This window comes from Corvus cornix, chromosome 1A, assembly GCF_000738735.6.
Source record: "Corvus cornix cornix isolate S_Up_H32 chromosome 1A, ASM73873v5, whole genome shotgun sequence".
NCBI lineage: Eukaryota > Metazoa > Chordata > Aves > Passeriformes > Corvidae > Corvus > Corvus cornix.
The window spans coordinates 29,637,833-29,657,841 of record NC_047057.1 but is presented as its reverse complement, the minus strand read 5'-3'; the positions used below and the strand labels follow the sequence as shown (position 1 = coordinate 29,657,841).

General features: G+C 41.2%; 1 protein-coding gene across 1 annotated transcript; it reads left to right on the top strand.

Annotated features, from left to right (window-relative positions):
- Positions 1–674: 674 nt before the first annotated feature.
- DBX2 (developing brain homeobox 2) lies at positions 675–19,559 on the top strand. The gene is made up of 4 exons (XM_039571562.1): positions 675–1,429; positions 12,343–12,438; positions 17,027–17,214; positions 18,905–19,559. The coding sequence occupies exons 1-4, from the start codon at positions 1,093–1,095 to the stop codon at positions 19,226–19,228; spliced, it is 945 nt and encodes a 314-aa protein (XP_039427496.1). The 5' UTR covers positions 675–1,092; the 3' UTR covers positions 19,229–19,559.
- Positions 19,560–20,009: the final 450 nt, after the last annotated feature.

The following is a 20,009-nucleotide window of genomic DNA, read 5'->3' as shown; positions in this document are numbered from 1 at the left end:
TCCTCAAGGTATTACTTAGTACCACAGCAGTTAAGACATCCTTCCGATTTCTCATCTGAGGGCACAGGGGATTCCACTAATCCAGCTGGTTTTAGCTTGGAACTACCCTGATGTCCAGGGGTTATGCCTCTGCTGCTGTACAAAAACAAGGGATGCACCTCCTCCAGAGGACTTTGCAGGGAATATCCTCAAGATTAGACTGGTGAAGAGCTGCTTTGAAATAAAAGGATTTCTCTGCAAAACAGGGAGGTGCTTTCAGGATTTTGGAACAGCATCCAATTTTAACTTTCTGCATGCATGTTTGAACTGCAAAATGAGACATCTTTGCCACATTACGTGATTTGTAAGCAAATAAAGAAGAGTGCATGCAAGGAAGTAGAAATGGACTAAGCTATTCCGGACAAAGAATGTTTATGCCCACAAAAAGCATTGTCCCACATCTCAAGGAAAACATGATTAACAGCAGCGTGCTGATCTTAATCAGATTTATTAAGACAAATGTTGAAAATCCAGCTTGTATGGCGTGCGTGGGCAACTAAAGAAAAAAAAAAAAAAGGCCAGATAAAAATGCCCAGAGGGAGTGAGCTAATGACTATCTTCCCATTACCTCATGGGATCATTAGGTCGACATGATCTCTCCGCGGCCAGCACGGGAGCCACTTCCCCGCCGGGACGGAGGCCAGCGGCCTTTCCCCTCCCCTGCCGTCCCCTCGCACAGGTGCACCCCTCGGCAGAGGCACGACCCGCCGCCATGTCGGGGCGGGCACGGCGGGACAGGCACCTCGGCTCGCCGCCCTGCCCCCTCCCCGGGGGGCTGCTGGGCAAGCCGGCATTGTTGGCCGCGTCCATCACTCCTCGTCCCCGGCTGACATAATGAATACGCTTGGACACACCTTCCAGCCCGGCGGAGAGGCGCCGCGTCTCCACGGACAGCCTCGCCGAGCTCTCCGCTCCGCTCCCCACAGCCCTCGGAGAGGCGCCCCGCCAGCCCGCCCGGCCCCATAGCCCGGCGCCCCGTCCCAGCCCAGTGAGGGGCCGCGGCGGCCGGGCCGGGCTGGGCAGGGCAGAGCGAGGAGGGTAGAAGCCCTCGCTATGCTGCCCAGCGCCCTTTACTGGGACCTGGTGGGCTCCTCGGCCCTCCTCAACCTGCCGGCGGCACCGGGCTTTGGCAACCTGGGCAAAAGTTTCCTCATCGAGAACTTGCTACGGGCCGGGGCGCCGCCGAGCCCTACCCAGCTCCGTCCCCTCCCCGCCAACCCCGTGCCCCTCAAGCTGTGCCCCGCGGCGGAACAAATCAGCCCCTCAGGGGGTCCCTTCCCGGCAAGATGGGCTTTCCAAGTGCTAAACCCCTCCGCGGCGGACGGCGGCCGCCCGCCAGCGCGGGCCGCGGCGGCGGAGAGAGGCGGCGTCTTCCCGCCGGCAGCCACAGGTGAGCGCCGGCCCCTTCCCGCGTCCGGCCGCCGGGGAGACGGGACCGGGGGCTTCCCGAGGGCTCGGCCCCGCGCTCCGCACGGCGGAGACGGCGGCAGGAGAGGCGCGGCCGCTCCGGAGAGCCCCGAGGCGGCGGCGGGATGCCCGGCCCCGTTAGGTGCCGTGCCGCTGGGGCACGGCGGGGGCTGCCCCCGGGGCTCCGGCCGAGGGTCTCGCCCTACCGCTGGCGACGGGACGCCGAGGAGCGGGCGGGGGCCGGTGGTGCGTGAAGCCGGGCGGCGGCTTTCGTGTGCGGCCGGCCGGCGCACCTGAGGGTGCAGAGAGCGCGGCAGAGCCCTGTGATGGCCACGTCGGGTGCTGTTAAATGCCCCTAATCGCAGTTCTTTCAGGCCTTGACGTCCCTCAGCTTCAAGGGATGGTAGAAGCTTCGCCGCCAACAGGCGCTCCGGGAAAGTTTGAGATTTCAGCTTTTGGTAGAAAGGCGAGCGGTCCCATCCTCCTAAGTAGCGACAGCTGGGGGGGGGGAAGGCAGCAGCGCCTTCTCCACATGCCCTGCCTTGGAGGACAGTAAGGCGTGAAGGGCCGGGCTCCTCCTGCCTAGAGGAGAATTAAGCCATGTAGAACAGGCAATTTTCTGGAAGTTTTGAGAAAACTAGGGACGGGGGGGGGAAAAAGTTTCAAAGCCGTGTAAAGGTGCGTCATCAGCCTTTCGGCCCGGTGTCTCACAGAGAGCCAGCACTCTGCAGGGCGGTGGGCACCAGCTCGCAGCCGCAGGGTGCCCGCAGGAACCGGTGCCATGGAATTGGAAACAAACAGGTTTACAAAACCCATTCTGTTTCTTGAATGTGCCGATTTCCGTATAAATACATTTTGTCTGGGCATGAGCAACGTATTTTAAGAAATGTGCACTTCTGTTGGTTAGGGAACTGACTGAAGTTGTAGTCAATGTTAATTCATGAAATTCGGTATTAGACTCACCATCTATACTGTATTTTTCTTTTCTGTTACAATACGTAAATTTGTTCCAATATTATGTGATGTTTTAAGAATTTTTATTTATGGTAAAGCGGCTTTAAGTGCATTTAAAGTGAAAATCAGACAAGCAGAATTGTATCTATTGAATTAAGTTTTTGAGATGTGAAACCAAAAAGCTTGTTTTGGAAACAGAAGTAATTGTTTTCTTTTCAAACATATTTTTATTTCAATTAAATCCTGCAAACTGCTCTTCAAAATCCAAAGCAGTACGATCCTTTAGCATTACGTACTTTAAAGGTAGGCAGGAGAGAGTCAAAGTGTCCATTAACATTTCTGAATGTTCCAGACCTCTCAGGTAAGTGTTATCTTAAGCATATCAGTTACTTAAACGTGTTTGTTTTAACTAACTATAGGCTAGGCCAGGGAACAGGACGACTATCATCTTCCTGCAATTAAGTGAATATTATCCCTTCTTCCCCTGCCTTCCCTTTGCCCTTCCCCTGAAAAAAATGTTCTAGAGAAAATGCTACATTTATTTGTAAAAAGAGAGATAGCAGGTGCCCCAGCGCTCTTTGCTAAAGTTGTTTTTTTGTGGTGGTGGTGGTTTGTTTGTTTTAAAAAGATATAGGTTAATTACTACAGAAGTTCCAGAATGTCAAGTTTTTCAAATGCTTGCTTCCGGGATTAATTATTTTTTTGATCGACCTAGTAGTAGTTGTGATTTTAGTGTGGTAGGTCTGCCTAGTGATTTGGAGTCCAGTCCTATGTTTCTTCTGATTCCACAGCTCCCACGGATCTCAGCAAAAGCACCAGGCTCTTAGATTTGAGGAGGGAGAAATACTAGGGTTTCCTCGTTCATTGTACACCCAGAAGAAAATTCTCCTGTGACTGTACACTTGCAACAATGACTTTTGTTTTCTAACAGGGATCTGTTGATTCTGATCTGGTTTGTATGTCTTAAAGTGATAAGGAAGGACACTTAGTTGTCCCAACATTCATAAATTTGAATTAGGTTGGAACTTGCTTGCTGAGCCAGTTTGTGGTTTCTAAGGAGTCTCTTGTCTCTAGTGTAGGCGTATACTGAGGAAACTGTTCAGACCAGACACTGCATTTGTGAGTAGGGCTGGGGTCGTCAGGCTGTGTATAATGTTTCTTGTTTATACAGTGACAGGGCAAAGGAGCATTTTGGCAGAACAAAAATTTTAGCTTTCAGGGACTACTGAAGATATTTTAACTAAGAAATTTGTGCTAGGTAGGGTTTTTAAATTTAGTGATGTTTATGATTTTTTTGTTTGTTTGGTTTTTTTGTGAGGAAAAAACTCATATTTTGACCCCCCAAATCACATGGCATTTTGGAAAATCTTCGTCTAAGTCTTTAATAAGACTATTGAAAATGATAAAGCAATTAAAAAAAAAATCTTTCTAAGCTACCAAGTGCTTTATAGATCATGCAGGAACTAAAAGTCCCCTAATAAACTAGCTTGGCATAACCTAGAGGTTTTAATAAAAAAAATAAAGATAATTGAAAAAGTACCAGACTTTTTGGAAAGAGTTATCTGTATTATTCATGTAGTCCCAAATTCTGGTGAGGTCACCAAAAGTTCTCAAAAAGAAGGAAATGTAAAATCACACCAGGGACTGAACTGAATAAGCTGAACCTTTTTACATGTATCCACAGTACCAACAAAGGAAAGGCATAAAGAAAGCGCTCCATTTTAGGGTACCTTTTAACACTCTGTGAAAGTCCTAAAGAATGTAAATCCTGTATTCTTTCTGTAAATTGGAAAACACTTATCCATGGTGGCAAAGGAGACCAGGTGGGATGGCATTCTTCATCTGGACTATCTGGTTGTGGTAATTTTTCCTTTTGTAACTCCTCAGCAACTGAATTGTATCAGCAAGATTCCATTTCCATAATTTACAGGTTTCAAAGTATTTAGTTGGACTATTTCAAGTGCTTACCTGCATGTGTATTTTATGTGTATCTCCTACAAAATAATTGTGAATAAAAAACTGAACAAGTATTCAGAAAGTGTCACATCCTAAATATTACATCATCTAATGAACGTGTTCGAAATAAATATATTTGTTGTCTGTAAAAATTAAAATAATCACTTTCCATCATTACACACATTTTTAAAAATTAGATACAATCATCATAGGTGCTTGAAATTAGTTTGGTTTAATTTAAGAAGAACATGAACAAAGAGCATGTTACATAAAACTTAGGCAGGAAAAGCAGAAGGAGCGTTACTGCTATACAATAAAGTCGTGAGCCTTCTGCAGTGGTATGCCAATTTATACTGGCTTGGGATTCCCACAGGCTTTCTTGCACTTTGCTTGAAGCCTCTTTGCTCTGTGCTGTTCTCAATTTCTGCTTGCTAATCTGGGTTTTAGTCCCTTGCACTCCAAGCCTGTTGTTATCTTCTCGATAAATTAGAAGACCTGACAGTTTTCTTTAGTGTTTTCTGAGACATAAAAATTGTCCAGAGGATGCTGAGATGCTGTGTGTTGTAGACAGGTGCTGTAAAGAGGTCCACTCCACATATTTCTTCATGACTTAGTTTCCAGAAGTATTGGCTGGCACCAGAGCAGAGATTACCTCCTTGGGAAATGCGAAGTTACCTGCTACCTGAAATAATTTTTCTGAATATCTCTGCTCTTCTCAAGTAATTTTCCCTGGAGCAGGTTGGCAGTAAGTGCTTTACAACCTGAATAGGGTCATGTGGAAAGAATCTGGCTTTCTGCTTTAATTTTGGCATTTTGATAGATTAACAGAGAAAGGGAATTGAAAAATGCAACAAAACAAATGTAACAGTGAGATAATTCCATTGTAAAACCTGCTGAAAATTTTATCTGGGGATTTTCACTTAAAGCATCAGAATACAATAGAGCAGAATGAAGGACAGCACACATATAACACAAAAGAAATCAGTTAGAAGAACTTATAGTAAATATAAATTGGACTTATAGTAAACATCCATAGATGTACTTTATACATATCCAGATTCATCTGTGCTATAGGTGTATCTTTTCTTTCTGTAACATTTGGGTATTTACATTTTGATGCATTTTATCATCACAATGTGCCAGTGAGATAGGAGAGATTTCTACTGTGTAGAGGAGGAGCTGGAGCAAAAAGAAATTAGGTGATTTACTTAAGATATTACAGAAAACTGGTAGCATTGCAAGGAGATTAAACCAAGTCTTCTGCAGGCGAAGTCTCCGGAAAATGTCAGTTTTTTCCTTTTCAGGTGATGACAACTGTTCTATACTGTAATACTTAGTGAATCAAACATATCTTATTTCCCATATTTAATAAAGTGTCTAGTGTTTCTTTATGACAACCAGGAGATAATTAAATTACTGAAATTTAAGTGATTTTTTTTTCTTTCATTTTGGACCTCATCTTAGTGAATTAATGCTTATTAATTATTGATTTCAAGGCAACTGGCAGCCAGGGTGTGTCCTCAAGCAACATGTCACACTAGCTTTCAGTAAAATAAAAGACAGGAAAGAGCCCAGTGTTTTATCTTGACTCCCTCTAACTCAGGCAACAAGTTGACTGACAAGTCTTAAGGTTTTCTTGTTTTGTTGGTGTTTTCTGGAAAAAACTTCTTTGAGGTGGGGAGATCTGTTTAGCTTCTTTTCTTATTCCCTGATTGCCAGGAGCACTGAGACACTGTCATTGTTTTAAAAGTTTGTCTTTGGAAGCAAAGAAGTTTTTGTAAGTATTAGAGATCACAGACTCTGTCCAGCACGTTTCCTGTTTCCAGTTAACTTCATGAACCATTTAATAGAATTGGTCTAGAATGCCCAGCATATCTTAAGAGTGGCTGCAAAATGGCTTTTAAAGGACAAACAGTTGTCCTCATTGTGAGGTTGCCAGAGCTAGACTAGTGCCAGCTACTCTTCAACCCAGCCACTAGTCTGGCAGTCTGTGCTCAGTGAGGAATATGAGCATTGGCTGGACACTGCTCCTTCCTTTGGCTACTCTCGCTGTGCCATCTCTTAGAAGGAAGAGGATCCTGAGTTTGGTCCTTAGCAAGATTTAGGTACTGCCAGAAGATCTCAGAGCTGCACTAGGAAGACAAATGGTGGAGTTTGTAGAAAAGGAATTTTTTTCAAAATTAAAACAACTGCAGGCATATAAAACAGTAGGAGACTGTTTCAAATGTCAGATATGTAGACCCTGATATTTATAAAATTATGCATCTAAATATTTTCAGTAACCTGGACTGTGTTTCTTTGAGGTGAGTTGTCACTTTGGAGAAGTGGCCTTTGCTTTGTGCTGAAAAGCTTATGAAAATTTTTCTTGAGAGCCTACTTTTGTCTGCAGTTGTAGCACATAATTCTATGAGTTATTCTGAACGTGTATTCAGAATTTTACCTCCTTATGACTATGTGAATATCTCAAATTTCAACTTCAAAAAGTATTTCCTTGTTCAAATATAAAAATACTGAACCCCTCATGTTAAAAAAAAAAAAAATAGAATTCACCATGTGTTATTTTTTCATTCTAACATTGCTTATATTGTCTTGAGACTTTTGTCTGTTTGGAGCTAGCAATACTGCAACAAGTAAAGACTGGTCCAGGTAGAAAATTCTGGCTAATCAGTGCATACCACTGGAATAAATGGTGCATTTTGGCCTAATGTAAGATTTTGAATTAGAGCTGCAACAGTGAAGAACCAGTGAATTGTCCTCTTGCAGCATCTGACCCTAATTTTGTCATGCTTGAGGAGATAATTTCTACAAATTGTAGTATGTTGAAAATCAAAGAAAATTTGAATTGAATTTTAGAGTCTTTATGGCTGTACAGATGTTAGTATTCTTTTGATGTTACCTATGAAGGATAAGAAGAATGTCATAGTAATTCAGCTGTCTAATAAGAAGTATGCGTCGTGTCTAATCTATAGTCAATACCGAGAGATGCCTCCACAGCATGACACACCTTATGTGTCTGTTTTAAGGGGATGAATTGTTATGTAGAGATTCTTATCTCTTCTCATGGTTGTACAGGAGGCCCAGACAAGGAACTCGGGCAAGACACTTAACTTTTAGACAGAGAACTGACAGTGATGCCCCTTTTGACAAGAACTGGTAATCATAAACTGCTGAGGCACACTAGTACGTGGGCATCCTGAGGAAGGACAAAGCCAGAAAAAAAGCTGGTAAATCCTCAGGTAGATTCCCATTGTTTCAATAGCAAGGCTGTGTACGAGGCATGGAGAGGGTAGAAGCCACTTTTACTGCTGACATCAGGGGACCCATGGAGTCTTTGGCAAACATTGTGGAGTTTGGTTGTTGCTTTGGGTTGTAGAGGTGAGATCTGACCATGTATTGTCACCAGCCTCAGGCTGGTGTATTTCCTCAGGCGATGAAAAACATGTACAACAGATTACAATGTAATAATAAGGCATGTGGATGATACTTCTGAAAACTGACAGTGATTGATGTGGTTTCAGATAATCTACAGCATGATGCTCTTGGCCATTACATTGCTGTAGGTGTAAATGATGATTATGCTGTTAGCATGTTTCAAGCCCTTCTTGGGGGCTGCTCTGCCAATTTTTGAAAGCCCCACCAAGACCCAACATAAAAATGCAAGCTTCTTGCATCCACCTTTTGTGTAGTATTTAACAATATATATATTAGAACTTTAAAACCCTTTCTATGAGTGTTTGTAAGTTTCTTGAAACTCTGCGTATTCTGCTCTGCTCTGCCCTTTTGGCTTGACTTCCTTTGAGCACTCGTATGATGTTTTACAGGAATAAATAGGAAGCAAACAGTAACTTTGGGAGTGCAGGAAATCCAGTTCTGAGGGGTCTTGCACCACAGGCACTTGCAGTAAGTTTTTCCAGTTCCATGTGATGGCAGTTGCTTTTGGGTGGGATATGGCAGTGGCTGCTGCTTCATTCTCACAGATGGAGGCTCCTCTTCAGCTGGTTGAAGTGCTTTGGGGGTGCACAACTTCTGCCGGAACATTGCACTCTAAAGACAGTAACTGCTAGGGAAAGAGCCATGACTCATCATGAAGTCCAGGGCTTGTGGTTCAGGAGCAGAAATGTGGCTCAGCTGGATCACTAAGCTGGCAGAGCTACTGCTGGACTACTTTCAGGGAGCTCTTCCCTGCAGCTTTGCAAAAGCCTGCTTTAATCATTGCCAGGAATGAATGTAGGTAGGAAATTGCAGTTGTGCCCATGTTATGGGCACAAACCATCCAAGATTTTCAGATGAAATGCTGTGATTTTTCTGGTAATATATTTAATTTTTATGCCAGGGCTGGAGCTGAGGCATCACTGTGGAAAGCAGTTCATGTGGACTGAGCAATACTCGGAGAATTAAAGTCTTCATGCAGCTTGAGATCTCTCTGGTCCTGTTCTTAGTTTTGTTAGCTGGGTCTAGGCAGTTTTCTGAATAATTTTTTGGAGGTGTTCCAGTTCTCTTCACGGGTTGGTACCACATTTTTATCAGTTATCTTTAAAAATCCCCAACAGACTAGCAGCATGTGCAGTGAAGGAGCCAGTATGGATAATGGCAGAAGTTTACCATCAGTTCACTTTCCCTCAATAGCCATTTTTCAGTCTCAGTTTTTAGGAAATGGAGATGTAAAGCAGGAGAAGACTTAAGTGTCCTGAATACAAATTTTTAGGATTTGTCTCCTGCTTTAAGTTCCTATACATGTTTGGGAGCAACAGCTGCCTTTTGGTTATTGTTTACCTCACTCTGGCCAAAAAATGTCAGAATTAATATTCTGACATCTCTGCAATTTTCAGCCTTATGCGAACAGCAAAGAGTGTTTGCTTTACATCTCTTGACCAACAGATATTGATAGAGTTGCTGTGATCTATGTGAAAAGAAAATAATAGGTAATGCTTTTTCTATATTGTTCTCAAAACTGATAGGTATTATGTAACTTCTACTGGTACAATTTCAGTATAATTCTGAAATACATATATATCAAAGATATGATTTTTCTCGGAACAATTTAAATTCTGTTAATGCAGTTTCACACAGGTAGTGGAAGCCATTTAATGTGATGAACTGTGTTGTTTTTATCAAAGATAAAAAATATAATTGGATATATTATGTTGAAGCATTAACATTTTTCTCTTATGTAGAACTCCCACGATAGAGTTGACTATCCCTGTATCATGTCAGATTTTTTTACTGATGTAACTCTGCATAACTGCTGCACATTGGTTTGAGTGCAACAGTTTCAGTAGATGTAGGGATGTCATTTCGTGTACATAATGTAGAATTCACTTGTCCATCAGTACAGCTGCAGCACATTAAAAAAGTCTATGAACTAGAGATACGTGTTAGCTATAGGCTTACAGAGACATCACGGCATTGTTTATTCTCCAGGATCTAGACTGAATTAGTCTTGAGAAGTGGGCTCAGGAACCTCTTTGTTCAGAGTTATGTGTGGATATCACCTGCATCTTATTTCTTAAGCAAGTATTCTGCTTCAAGGAGATATGTGCCCTGCAGGCAGAAAAAGCAGCAGTTGGTTGAAAGAATTAAGTAAAATGCCCAAGAAAGCCAGACTCGTGATTTCCATCAACTTGAGCAGAATTAGGGTCAAGATATCTGCTGTTTGCATCGTTGTACTGTGCTAGTGCATTAAATCAGTCAGCAACTTCCATGGAAATACATTGCTTGTTTGGAATTTGCTTAAGCAAAGAGTTTGCTTAAGTTTTTACTCTGATCCGTCTTCAGACCTTTATGCTTGCAGCTAACTTGTTGAGATATTTAGTGAATGTAGGAAACTGTCCTTTCCTATTCCTGTCGTTATTTGCAGGAGCATGCTATCTGAATCAATAGCTTGTTCAATTCTGATTTATCCAGCTGTCTTCTGGTTTTATCACATACCATTATGAGCCTCACATTACCAAAACAGAGCAAGGAACTGGACAGAGTTAAGAAACCACAGCAGGGAATATCAAGGACAGGACAACATGTCTGACAAAAGTTGTGTGGCATGAACAAAGTGCTGGAGCAGTGATTGGAGGGAATGGGACATTCTGGCAGCCAAGGAATATCCAAGACATTTAAAAAGAAAGTAAAGGAGTAGAGTGTGGCATCTTCTGTATTCTAATCTGCATTTTTAGAAGCGGAGAGTTTTACCTGACTGGAAGGGAAATTGGTTACAAGCATGAGGAATGTGCCTCCCAAGGAAGGGAGGGAAAAGCTCTTCACCTGGGAGTTCGGGAATTGCAGCAGATAAAAGATACTGTCAATAAGGAGCTCTCATGTCCAGGAGGATGGCTGATATTTATCTTCTACAGCTCCCGTGCTTCTTGAGTTACTCAAATCCTTTTCAACTTACACACTCCACCAGTTGCATTGAAGCCCTTTGGATACATGGGATAGGTAATACTTGGCTGCATGATCTTGACTACTTTAAGTTTCTAAGGACATGGTTCCACATTTGATGGTCTTGTGTGGAAAAGAAGCTTTAGAATACTAATGCCTGGTGTAAATAATTCTTTTTAGTAAATGTTTTGCAAGCATACACCTCAAAACCAGACAATTAATTTCTCTTGAAATATATTTGTATTTCATTAGAAGCAGCAAACTTTCAATAAAAAGCTGTACTGGCAAAATGCTTATCAATCAGCAATTGCAAGTTAATACTTTCAAAATGTTTAGAGTTAGACTTTGACAGAAATAGTTTTTTTGCTCCGGGATAACAGCACATTTTAGGGTCAGAAAACTTATTTTGAGGCCTTAATACGTACTCAGAAACCTAATTTTGAGTGACCTTTATTTTTAATTCCAGTTGAAAAACCTTTAAAAATTAGCAGCATGGCCTAGAAACATTTACTTATTTATCTTTCTTTCTGGTTGTTGATTTCTTAATTTTTTTTTACCTAAGTGTGCAGTTATGTGGTTGGTTTTTTTTACTTAATTTTTTTTTTTTCTGGAGATTTGGACAACTACAGTACAGGCTCTAGAGCCACTTATTTTCTGCCTAAACCAAAAGAAGAAAGTGACATAGATGTTTTGATGCTGATCACATTTTACAAGTGTACAGTTCTAGCATGATGTATCTTTTTTTGAAATAAATATTCCAGGTTTCATAGTTGACTAGTACAAGCAGAAATTGAAAGGTAATTAGTATTAATGGAAAAGCCCATGAGCCTTATAGAAAATAACTAAGGGATAAATAGATAATGAAGACCTTTCCATGATTTGGAAGCACTTTTTAGATATGAGAGACTTTGACTAAAAAAATTTCATTAAAAGTTTACCAAATATTGCCTAATACTGTGAGTTGATTTTGCAATATTTTTTGTTGTATCAAGCAGAGCTTTCAGCAAGTGGTTTATTTAAATTTAGAGCACTTTTCCAGCAAGACTAAGTTGACAGTCAAGATAACAGAATCAGGCCCTGTAGTTTGTGCCTATAGAGCTCAGCTGTTTCATCTCATGGCATTTTATAAATTTTATTCATAAAGGTTTCTCGTTGAGGACGTTACTGGTTTGAGTACTATTAACAGCATTGGAGTACAAGCTGATTGTTTTTTCTAGGATGTCATGCTTCCTAGAGTTATTTTAAGTAAGTTTTTCAGATTCATTATACTCATTATTTCAACAACGTATTATTGAAAAAATGTGTTCAATGCCAACATTTAGGAAAACCCCTACAATTACAGCAATTACAGAAGCAAATTTCTAGTCTGCAGAGCTTAATTCTTATAGGGAGAATTTTGCATATTATAGCTAAGCTACACATGTAAAATAACCTTGCTAAATTAAAGAACAATTACTTGGTTTATCATTGTTTGCCTTAAAAATATCACCATCTTGAAAAAAAGAAAAAGAACTTGTGGGGCAGGATTTTACACACTGACTTTTTGGAGGACTGTTGTTATGAATATCACCTAAGCTCAATGGATAATCAATTAGATCTATGCTTTCTTTGCAGCTCTTTCCAAACACTTTTTTCTCCGAGCCCCGCCATTCTACTCAGCATGCTGCGGTGGGTCCTGTCAGCACCCTGCATCCCCCACTGCTTTTCCAAGTAAGTTTTTATGCTTCATCAGTAATGCTTGAGTTATTCTGTAAACCAAAGCAGCAGGATTTAATGTGTTCTGGAAAACTAATTGGTGATGCAATGGCAGCAGCTAATTCCTTAGTAAAATCACAGCAATCCTATTCAGAGGGTTTCCAAAGATTTATCAAACTTAAGTACACTGAGCAATTGTGAGAGGTTTCTAATGGCATTGAGACACCCAGACAGAGCTAACCTAGGAAAGTGTCTTGTTTTCAGTTTGCTAGAAACAATTCTTTAAAATCAGTAACTCTTTTAAAAATCAGTGTCAGTAAACATTTGCAAATAAGAAAAGAGCTAGAGGATCGTAAAGTGCATGCTGCATTTTAATGTTCTTTAGGGGGAAATTATGATTCAGGAAGCCTTAGCATTATTTAAATACAACAGTCATTCTTTTTATAGCAGTCAAATGTGTGCACACGTTTAATTTGTTTCTCTTTTTTAATAATAATGTAAAAAATTGAAGAAGTATGTTGAAGAGAATTTTGGCCAGTATACACTATCCTTTCAGGATTAAGAACTAGAACACACTTCCATTTAATCCAAAACTAGATTTAACCTTTATTGGGAAGATTGCATGCCATAGTGTAAGAATGGATAGTCATGATTTTGTGTTTATGGCTCAGGAATGCAAACAGAAGGAGCATTTCCTTTTTCTTCAAAACAGAAAAAAAGCACAAATTGCATGTCAAATCCAAATGAAAATTGGAGCTTATATGTGCTCTGGCATATACTTTTTTATCACAGTTGCATTCAAACCATTCCTGACTAAGTGCATGCTTTTTATGAATGTTTCAGAAGGGCAGTTGCTAAGTTGAATGATTCTTGACAAGTGAGGCAGCAAATGCTGGCAGTTTAATGAGCTGCAAGTTTCTGAGCACCTCTTTAGGGGGCTGACACTTTCCCACAGAGCGTTTTACATGGCCTCGGCTCTCCCACAATGGCTGACAGCACCATGACCAATCACCACTTTCACTTTACTCATCCACACGCGACCTCACCACAATTTTTCACTGTGCAGATGAACTTTAGGAACCATTTCACATTGAAAAGGCCTGGGCAAGGGTCAGTTGCCCTTTTGTATGACCATAAAGCAATACTCTGTGTGCCAGTCTTTTCTCCTGTCTCACATTCCAAGAGATTTTCTGGACACCATTTAAAGCACTTGACTGAAAAATAAAGCAGTGAATGAAACTGACTTTTATAGACTCATTCTAGCTCATCTTCCCATATAACCCTGTCTACCTGAAAAGGGATTTAGTGGATGAGCTGAGTGTATACAGGGACTTGCTGAATACATAGGCCCATTATCAACTGTGGGGATTGTTTATTAACCAGGACTGATACACTACTATTTTGGAAGTGACCTATTAATTGTCCATTTAACTAGAATGTATTGAATTCTAATGAAAAAATGGAAACCATGACTAAAGCTTTTACTTGCTCCTTCAAGGTGGTCTCTGCCATGAAGGCAAATGAAGATTGTTCCACAGATTAAGAGGACATTTATCACTATATATTAGGATACAAAGGAAAGACTTAAAAAAAACCAAAGAAAAACAAAAATCAAACCAGTCACAGAGGAAATAGTTGGTCACATTTATGTCAGCAGAACACTCAACCTTTTGCTGCATGTTCAGAGTGACAAGCTGCAAACTGACATATTTAATTTTGCTGGAATTGTTGAAATGTATAAGTGACTGCCTATCCCACTGCAATGAAAAATCCTATGATCCACAAACTGAAATTTAGTTTTTATGTAACAGTTGGAGTACCTTTTAGAATATGGCTTATTTTTAAAGAAGTTCTCTAGGCTACTCTGTTGGGGGTGGGTTTCAGATTTTTTGACCCAGTGGCTGTTTGCTAATGCTTCTGAACATTCTGCTCTTCATTAAATTTTGTTTAGGTAATCTTTTAAAATCCAGCACATACTGTGCCGTAGAGTGTAAAGAGGCCTCACTATTAAGTTAGTCTAATACAGGTGTTAACCTGGACCCTACATGCTGCCTGTACAGGAATTAATTGGTGCCTCGAGGCTCCAGCAGGAGGTTGTTTCCTTGCTGATTGACTGTTAACAACCAGCCAGGCAAGACAAATTTTAAGGGGTCACATAATTTGGCATCCTCTGTCCTTGGCTGACAACTCCATTGTGGAATGGAGGCCGGGCGGCAAGGACCAGCCCTCTTTCCTTGCTGGTGTCTCTCATCACACAGTAGGGATAAGAGAAGGTACCAGTTCTGCTGCTGCCAGACTGTACCTTCCAGTAGACCTGAGAATGGCTGACAATTCAGCAGAAACTACTCAGATGCTACCTGGAAAAAGGTATCTAAATTCACTAAGTTTGAGCAAGAAAGAGAGAAAACATGCTTGAGGAAGGAAGGCTCCCAGCTTGCCCCCAGTTTTGTAGGCATGATTGGAGCATGCAGTGGGGGTTGTGAAGGGGCTCTGCACTCCCCAGAGAAATATCAACCTGGCTTGCTCTTTGTGGAAACCTCCATTGCGGTATTTGACTTTTGTTCTGCAGATTGTTTATTTCGGTTTGCATGAAGTCTGACTGTGTATCACAGTGTAATAAATGTCAGGACATTAATCAGTTGATTGTGATTTTTGTATCTGGTCTTAGATATAATTTTGAAAATTGAAATGCATCTGTATAAATTAAGGATTATTTATACCGTAACATTATAAATCATAATCATTATTTTTTACCACAGGCTGTTATGAGGGACAAATATAAAGATCTTTATTTCTTGACATGTAGAAAAGTTCAGGAAAAGAATTGACAGAATGCAATGGTCTCCAAATCAGTAATGTTTCAGAGTGGTAGTGTTATTTTAGGGAATAATCATTGTACACTTGCTCAGCTTCTGATACGCCTCCTCTACTAGTCCGAGCTGGAAGCAGGATGCAGGGGTAGTGTATGTAATATCAAACCAGTAACACATGACTTCAAAAGTATTTAGTTAACTTTGCAAGACATACACATACACACTTCAGTTTCTCATCATTATACTACAATATCCTCAGTATATGTGTGTTTGTTTTTCTGTGGGTGTTTAAAGATACATATACCCGTGTGCATTTATGTATAATATGCAGAAGTTGAAATGTGGTGTAGTCCCAAGGAACAGTTTGTTGAAGTTGCATCTGGATTTCATTAGTATTTTCAAGAGCACTATATCAATTGAAAAAATGTGTTTAATTTCCCCCCACCCCATTACAGCTGACTAGAATAGACTTTTTCACAAAAAAATGTTCAGTATTTTAAAGAATTAGCTTTTCAGGGGGAATTCGCCATTGGCTTCAATATGAAAATTATCAGATCCTTGGTAGGAATTGAGCAGCAACACACCTTTGCAGCTGCTGTAACTGTAAGCTGGGAGGGCAATCTAGGCCCATGGATGTGAGAAGGTGGACAACAGGAGGGCAGCTTGCATCTGAATTGCCACTCCAACAGAAAGATTGTAGGTGTCAGTGGCTGTACAGCCATCGAACAGGTTTCTGAGCCAAAGTGCAGCTGTTTCCTGGCCTGCTTGCATCTGCCCCAATTATCACATGCTATGCTTGATGATGGGCCCTATTCAACTGGCCCCTGCTCCTGCTCCCTCTGTGAGTATTTGAGGAAGCTGGGAGCACTGGAGGGCATATGAAGCCTCTCACCAAGGACTGCTTCTCATACACCATATCCTTCTAGGGGAGAGGGACCATGGGAAAGCACTATGGCTTTAAGTTTTATTGGGTGCGAGGAACACAAGAGATTTATCTTGAGGTTTCTGTGCTGCTTGTGCGAACACTTCCACTTCTCCACTGCAGCTCTGTCCCGCAGCTTTGAGTCTGTTTTCCAGGGCAGGGCTCCCTCTAGGCATGTATCAAGGGGATGTGATTGGATTCATTGGAAACTGCCCTCCCAGGACTTGCTATGAGACGTCAAAGGATTAGAAACCAGGCTGAAAGAAGTAAGTCCAAGTACTCTCCAAATCCTCTAATAAAGAAATTGCTGCAGTTTCCAGAATAACTAAGTGAATGACCAGGGATTTTCTGAGAAACAGTTCACGCTGAAAGCCTTTCATTATTTAAAAAAAAAAAAAAATAGAGGAAAGCCTACTTAGTTTCTTTGAATCAGTATTACAGACCACTTTTATCTGGTTTTACATTCTGCACAAGGGGTAAATAAACTCCCAGATAAACATGTTGCAGTTTATTTAGTGGTGACGACAGGCGAAGAAAAGTGAAGTTTCTCCCTGACTGTATTTGAATTTTGCAGTATCATGGGCTCTGTCCTAATATTCCTCTATGGACTCACCTGATTTACTTTGTACCATGTCAGGGGGAGACTTTTGACTACTGACAACACCTCTAGATCCAAGTGAGGATTTAATCCTTGATGAACATGACTGAAGCATTACAACACACTTCATGACTGAAGCATTACAACACACATTACAACACACACAAATCAAAAGTGGGACAAGAATCTGCAAGCATGATAATGAACAGCACTTAATATTTCTCTGATATGTGCTAGATGTTATGGGAAACTCTCATCTATTTCCACTAGGGGAGGAAAGTGTACTGCCTCTTCTGAGCCAGGAGTCCAACTCCAAATCCCGGAGAGGCATATTAAGAAGAGCTGTCTTTTCTGAAGACCAGAGGAAAGCTTTGGAGAAAATGTTCCAGAAGCAGAAGTATATTAGTAAAACAGACAGGAAGAAACTGGCCCTTAACCTGGGTCTAAAGGAGTCTCAGGTAAGGAATGTCCTTTTGGGGAAAAATCTTTAAAATGGCTTTGAAGGAAGAAAACTGAACAATGCAGGGGCAGCCCTGAGCTCTTTTACCTGCAAAGACCTCAGTAAATCAATGGCAGCTTAAACCAGGGAATACTTGAACAGTTTCCTGGTGTATTTCCTGTATGTATGCATTCAAAAATTGATCGCTCCATTTTCACGAGGAAACATGACCTCTGCATTTCATTTCCAACTCCCTTTTTTTGCTGGCTGACAGAGCCCCCTCAGAAGCTTTGTGGTAGGGAACTATGCTCTATCCCACTGCTCGAAAGGCAGTGATCTAGGCAGGAAAAAACATCTGAGCATAGATCATTCCTTCATTCTCTTTGCACTCACAGATGAACAGCTAGGGACAAGGCAGTCAACAGCACTCCCTCTGGAACTGTTCTGTCCCAAGAAACAGGCAACCATTCCTATGGAAAGACACTTGATTGCACAAGGAAAGAGATTTTCAGAGCTGAGAGATGCCATAGGAAGAAAAACTTTGCAGGGTGACATTCTAAAACACTCCCACTTACCAATTCACATTTCTTGGGATTTTTTGCATGAGTCTGAGTTTGTCTACTGCAGGATTTTAGAGTTTAGCTAAAGGTCTAATGCATCCAGTGAACTGTTATGACTGAACAGCTGCATTAAGAGTGGTGCTGAGCAGCAGTAGTCCAATCTGGAACCTTGGGGGCATCACCTATCTGCAGATAAAAACAAAGGAAAAGTGCCTGTCTTGAAGAGCACAAAACATGAAAGAATCTGGAAAAAAAAGCTTGTGAGGGCATGTAACAGCAGAAAATGAACGTGGTAGTTGCTGACAGGTGGGATTCTGAAGGTGCTGGAGTAGATGCAGCCCTCTAGATTGCAGCTGAAATACTGAAAGAGTAACAGTACAATTTTGTTTCTTTGCATGCAGCAGGACTGAAAGTGCTTAAGATATGTGTGCAGAAGCTGACTGGGGGGCAGAAAAGCCTGGGGATGGTGATGGGAGCTCTCATCATCTTTATCTTGGAGATTTTCAGAACTTGAAAAGGCTCTCAACAATTTGATCTAACTTTGCAGTTGGCTCCAGTTTGCATAGGAGGTTGGATCTGGTGGTCTGGTTCCTTGCAACCTGATGACTCTGACACCATTGCAAGCACTGCAACAATAAACAAAAACAAGCAGAGTGTGGTGTTTCTCAGTGTGATGTACAGTACTGTGATCTCCGCAGGAAAACTATTTCAATGGAAGTGTGCATTTGCATTCACCAGTGTGCTGCCTAAAAAATTTCACAAAATGTAGTCAAATTCTTAATATTACAGTTACATCACTTAGTTTTCTTAATGACGATACTAATTTTCTCTGGGAATTCTCTTCTGTCTAGAAGGATGTTGCTGTAGGAAACTCTTATATCCCTAGTTATTGGGCTGTCCATTTTCTAGCCTAAGCCAAATAATCACCTGTTGTAGGTGGTGAAATTCAAGGAGAATATTTGGTCCAGGTGTAGTAAATAGTGATGGAAAAATCCTCAGATGTCAGTCAGCTGGCTTCACTGGATCTCTACAGTAACAACAAATAAGGAAGGAATGTGAAACTGAGAGGATGGAAAGAAAAAAATACTTGTTAGGGCAAAGTTGTTTAAAGCAAAGAATGATAATAAACTCTCATTAACTTGCAAACAGGTGAAAATTTGGTTTCAGAATCGAAGGATGAAATGGCGAAACTCCAAAGAAAAAGAAGTGCTTTCTAACAGGTGCCTCCAAGAAGAAGGTCTTCAGGAGAACTACCTCTCACGATCCACCATGAATTTTACCTCCCCATGCCCATCTGTGTGGGAAGTGTCTGAAGATCAGGCAAGTCCAAGGTGGAGGGAGAATTCTCCAGGAAGTTCTGAAAGACTGACTAGTACACAACCACCTCCAAGGGCAAATTCATCGCAGAGCCCACTCTATTTGTATCCTGACCAAGACACTGCAACCAAGGCATCATTAAGTGTAAGGGAGTAGGGGAAGTTGGTAAATTGAGCAGGAGAGTGCAGGCTTCAAATGAGCAGTCTTTTAAGATTAACAATATTTGAACATTGTAAAGCTAACTAGTTTATGCTTCAAAAATATGTAAAGTCTAACACCATTAAAATTACAAACAACTAATGACTTCAGAATTATTCTTCAATACTCAGTCTTTTCTTGTGTCTTTTCCAGTCTGGTACTGACCTTAAAAGTAAAATAGGAACTGATGGTAAGTAAAATGAAGAGAAGAGCATGAAGCTGAATTTGTGCTCTGATTTATACAACTGCACTGTATGTGAAGCTCATTAAAAACACACTTAATAGAGAATCACTTTTATCTCTCATTCTAGTCATACCAATTAATTTCTTCTGTGCATGAGATAAGAAGAACTTTGTTTCTCTCAAGACAGTAGGTGGGTTTGGGTTCTTTTTGAAATTCATGAAATGTTGGAATTGTAAAAAGAAGAGAAGCCCGGGGACTCCGCTGGGTCGAGAGGAACGAAGTGCCAGTCTGAGTTCGAGTTCCTAGCTCTGAGTTGGAGTCTGAGTCCCTGTTCGGGCGCCAAATGTTGGAATTGTAAAAAGAAGAGATGCCCGGGGACTCTGGCGGGGGGAGGAAACTTGCAGTCCAAACCAATATGGTTGATAAGAGCAAGACTCCGTTTATTAGCAATCCAAAGGCACTTATATAGTATACCAGCTTGTTAACTCTTAAGTGGCTTAAAGCTTATCAAAGCACATTTCTACTTCTACATAATTGGACTTACATTGGCAAGCT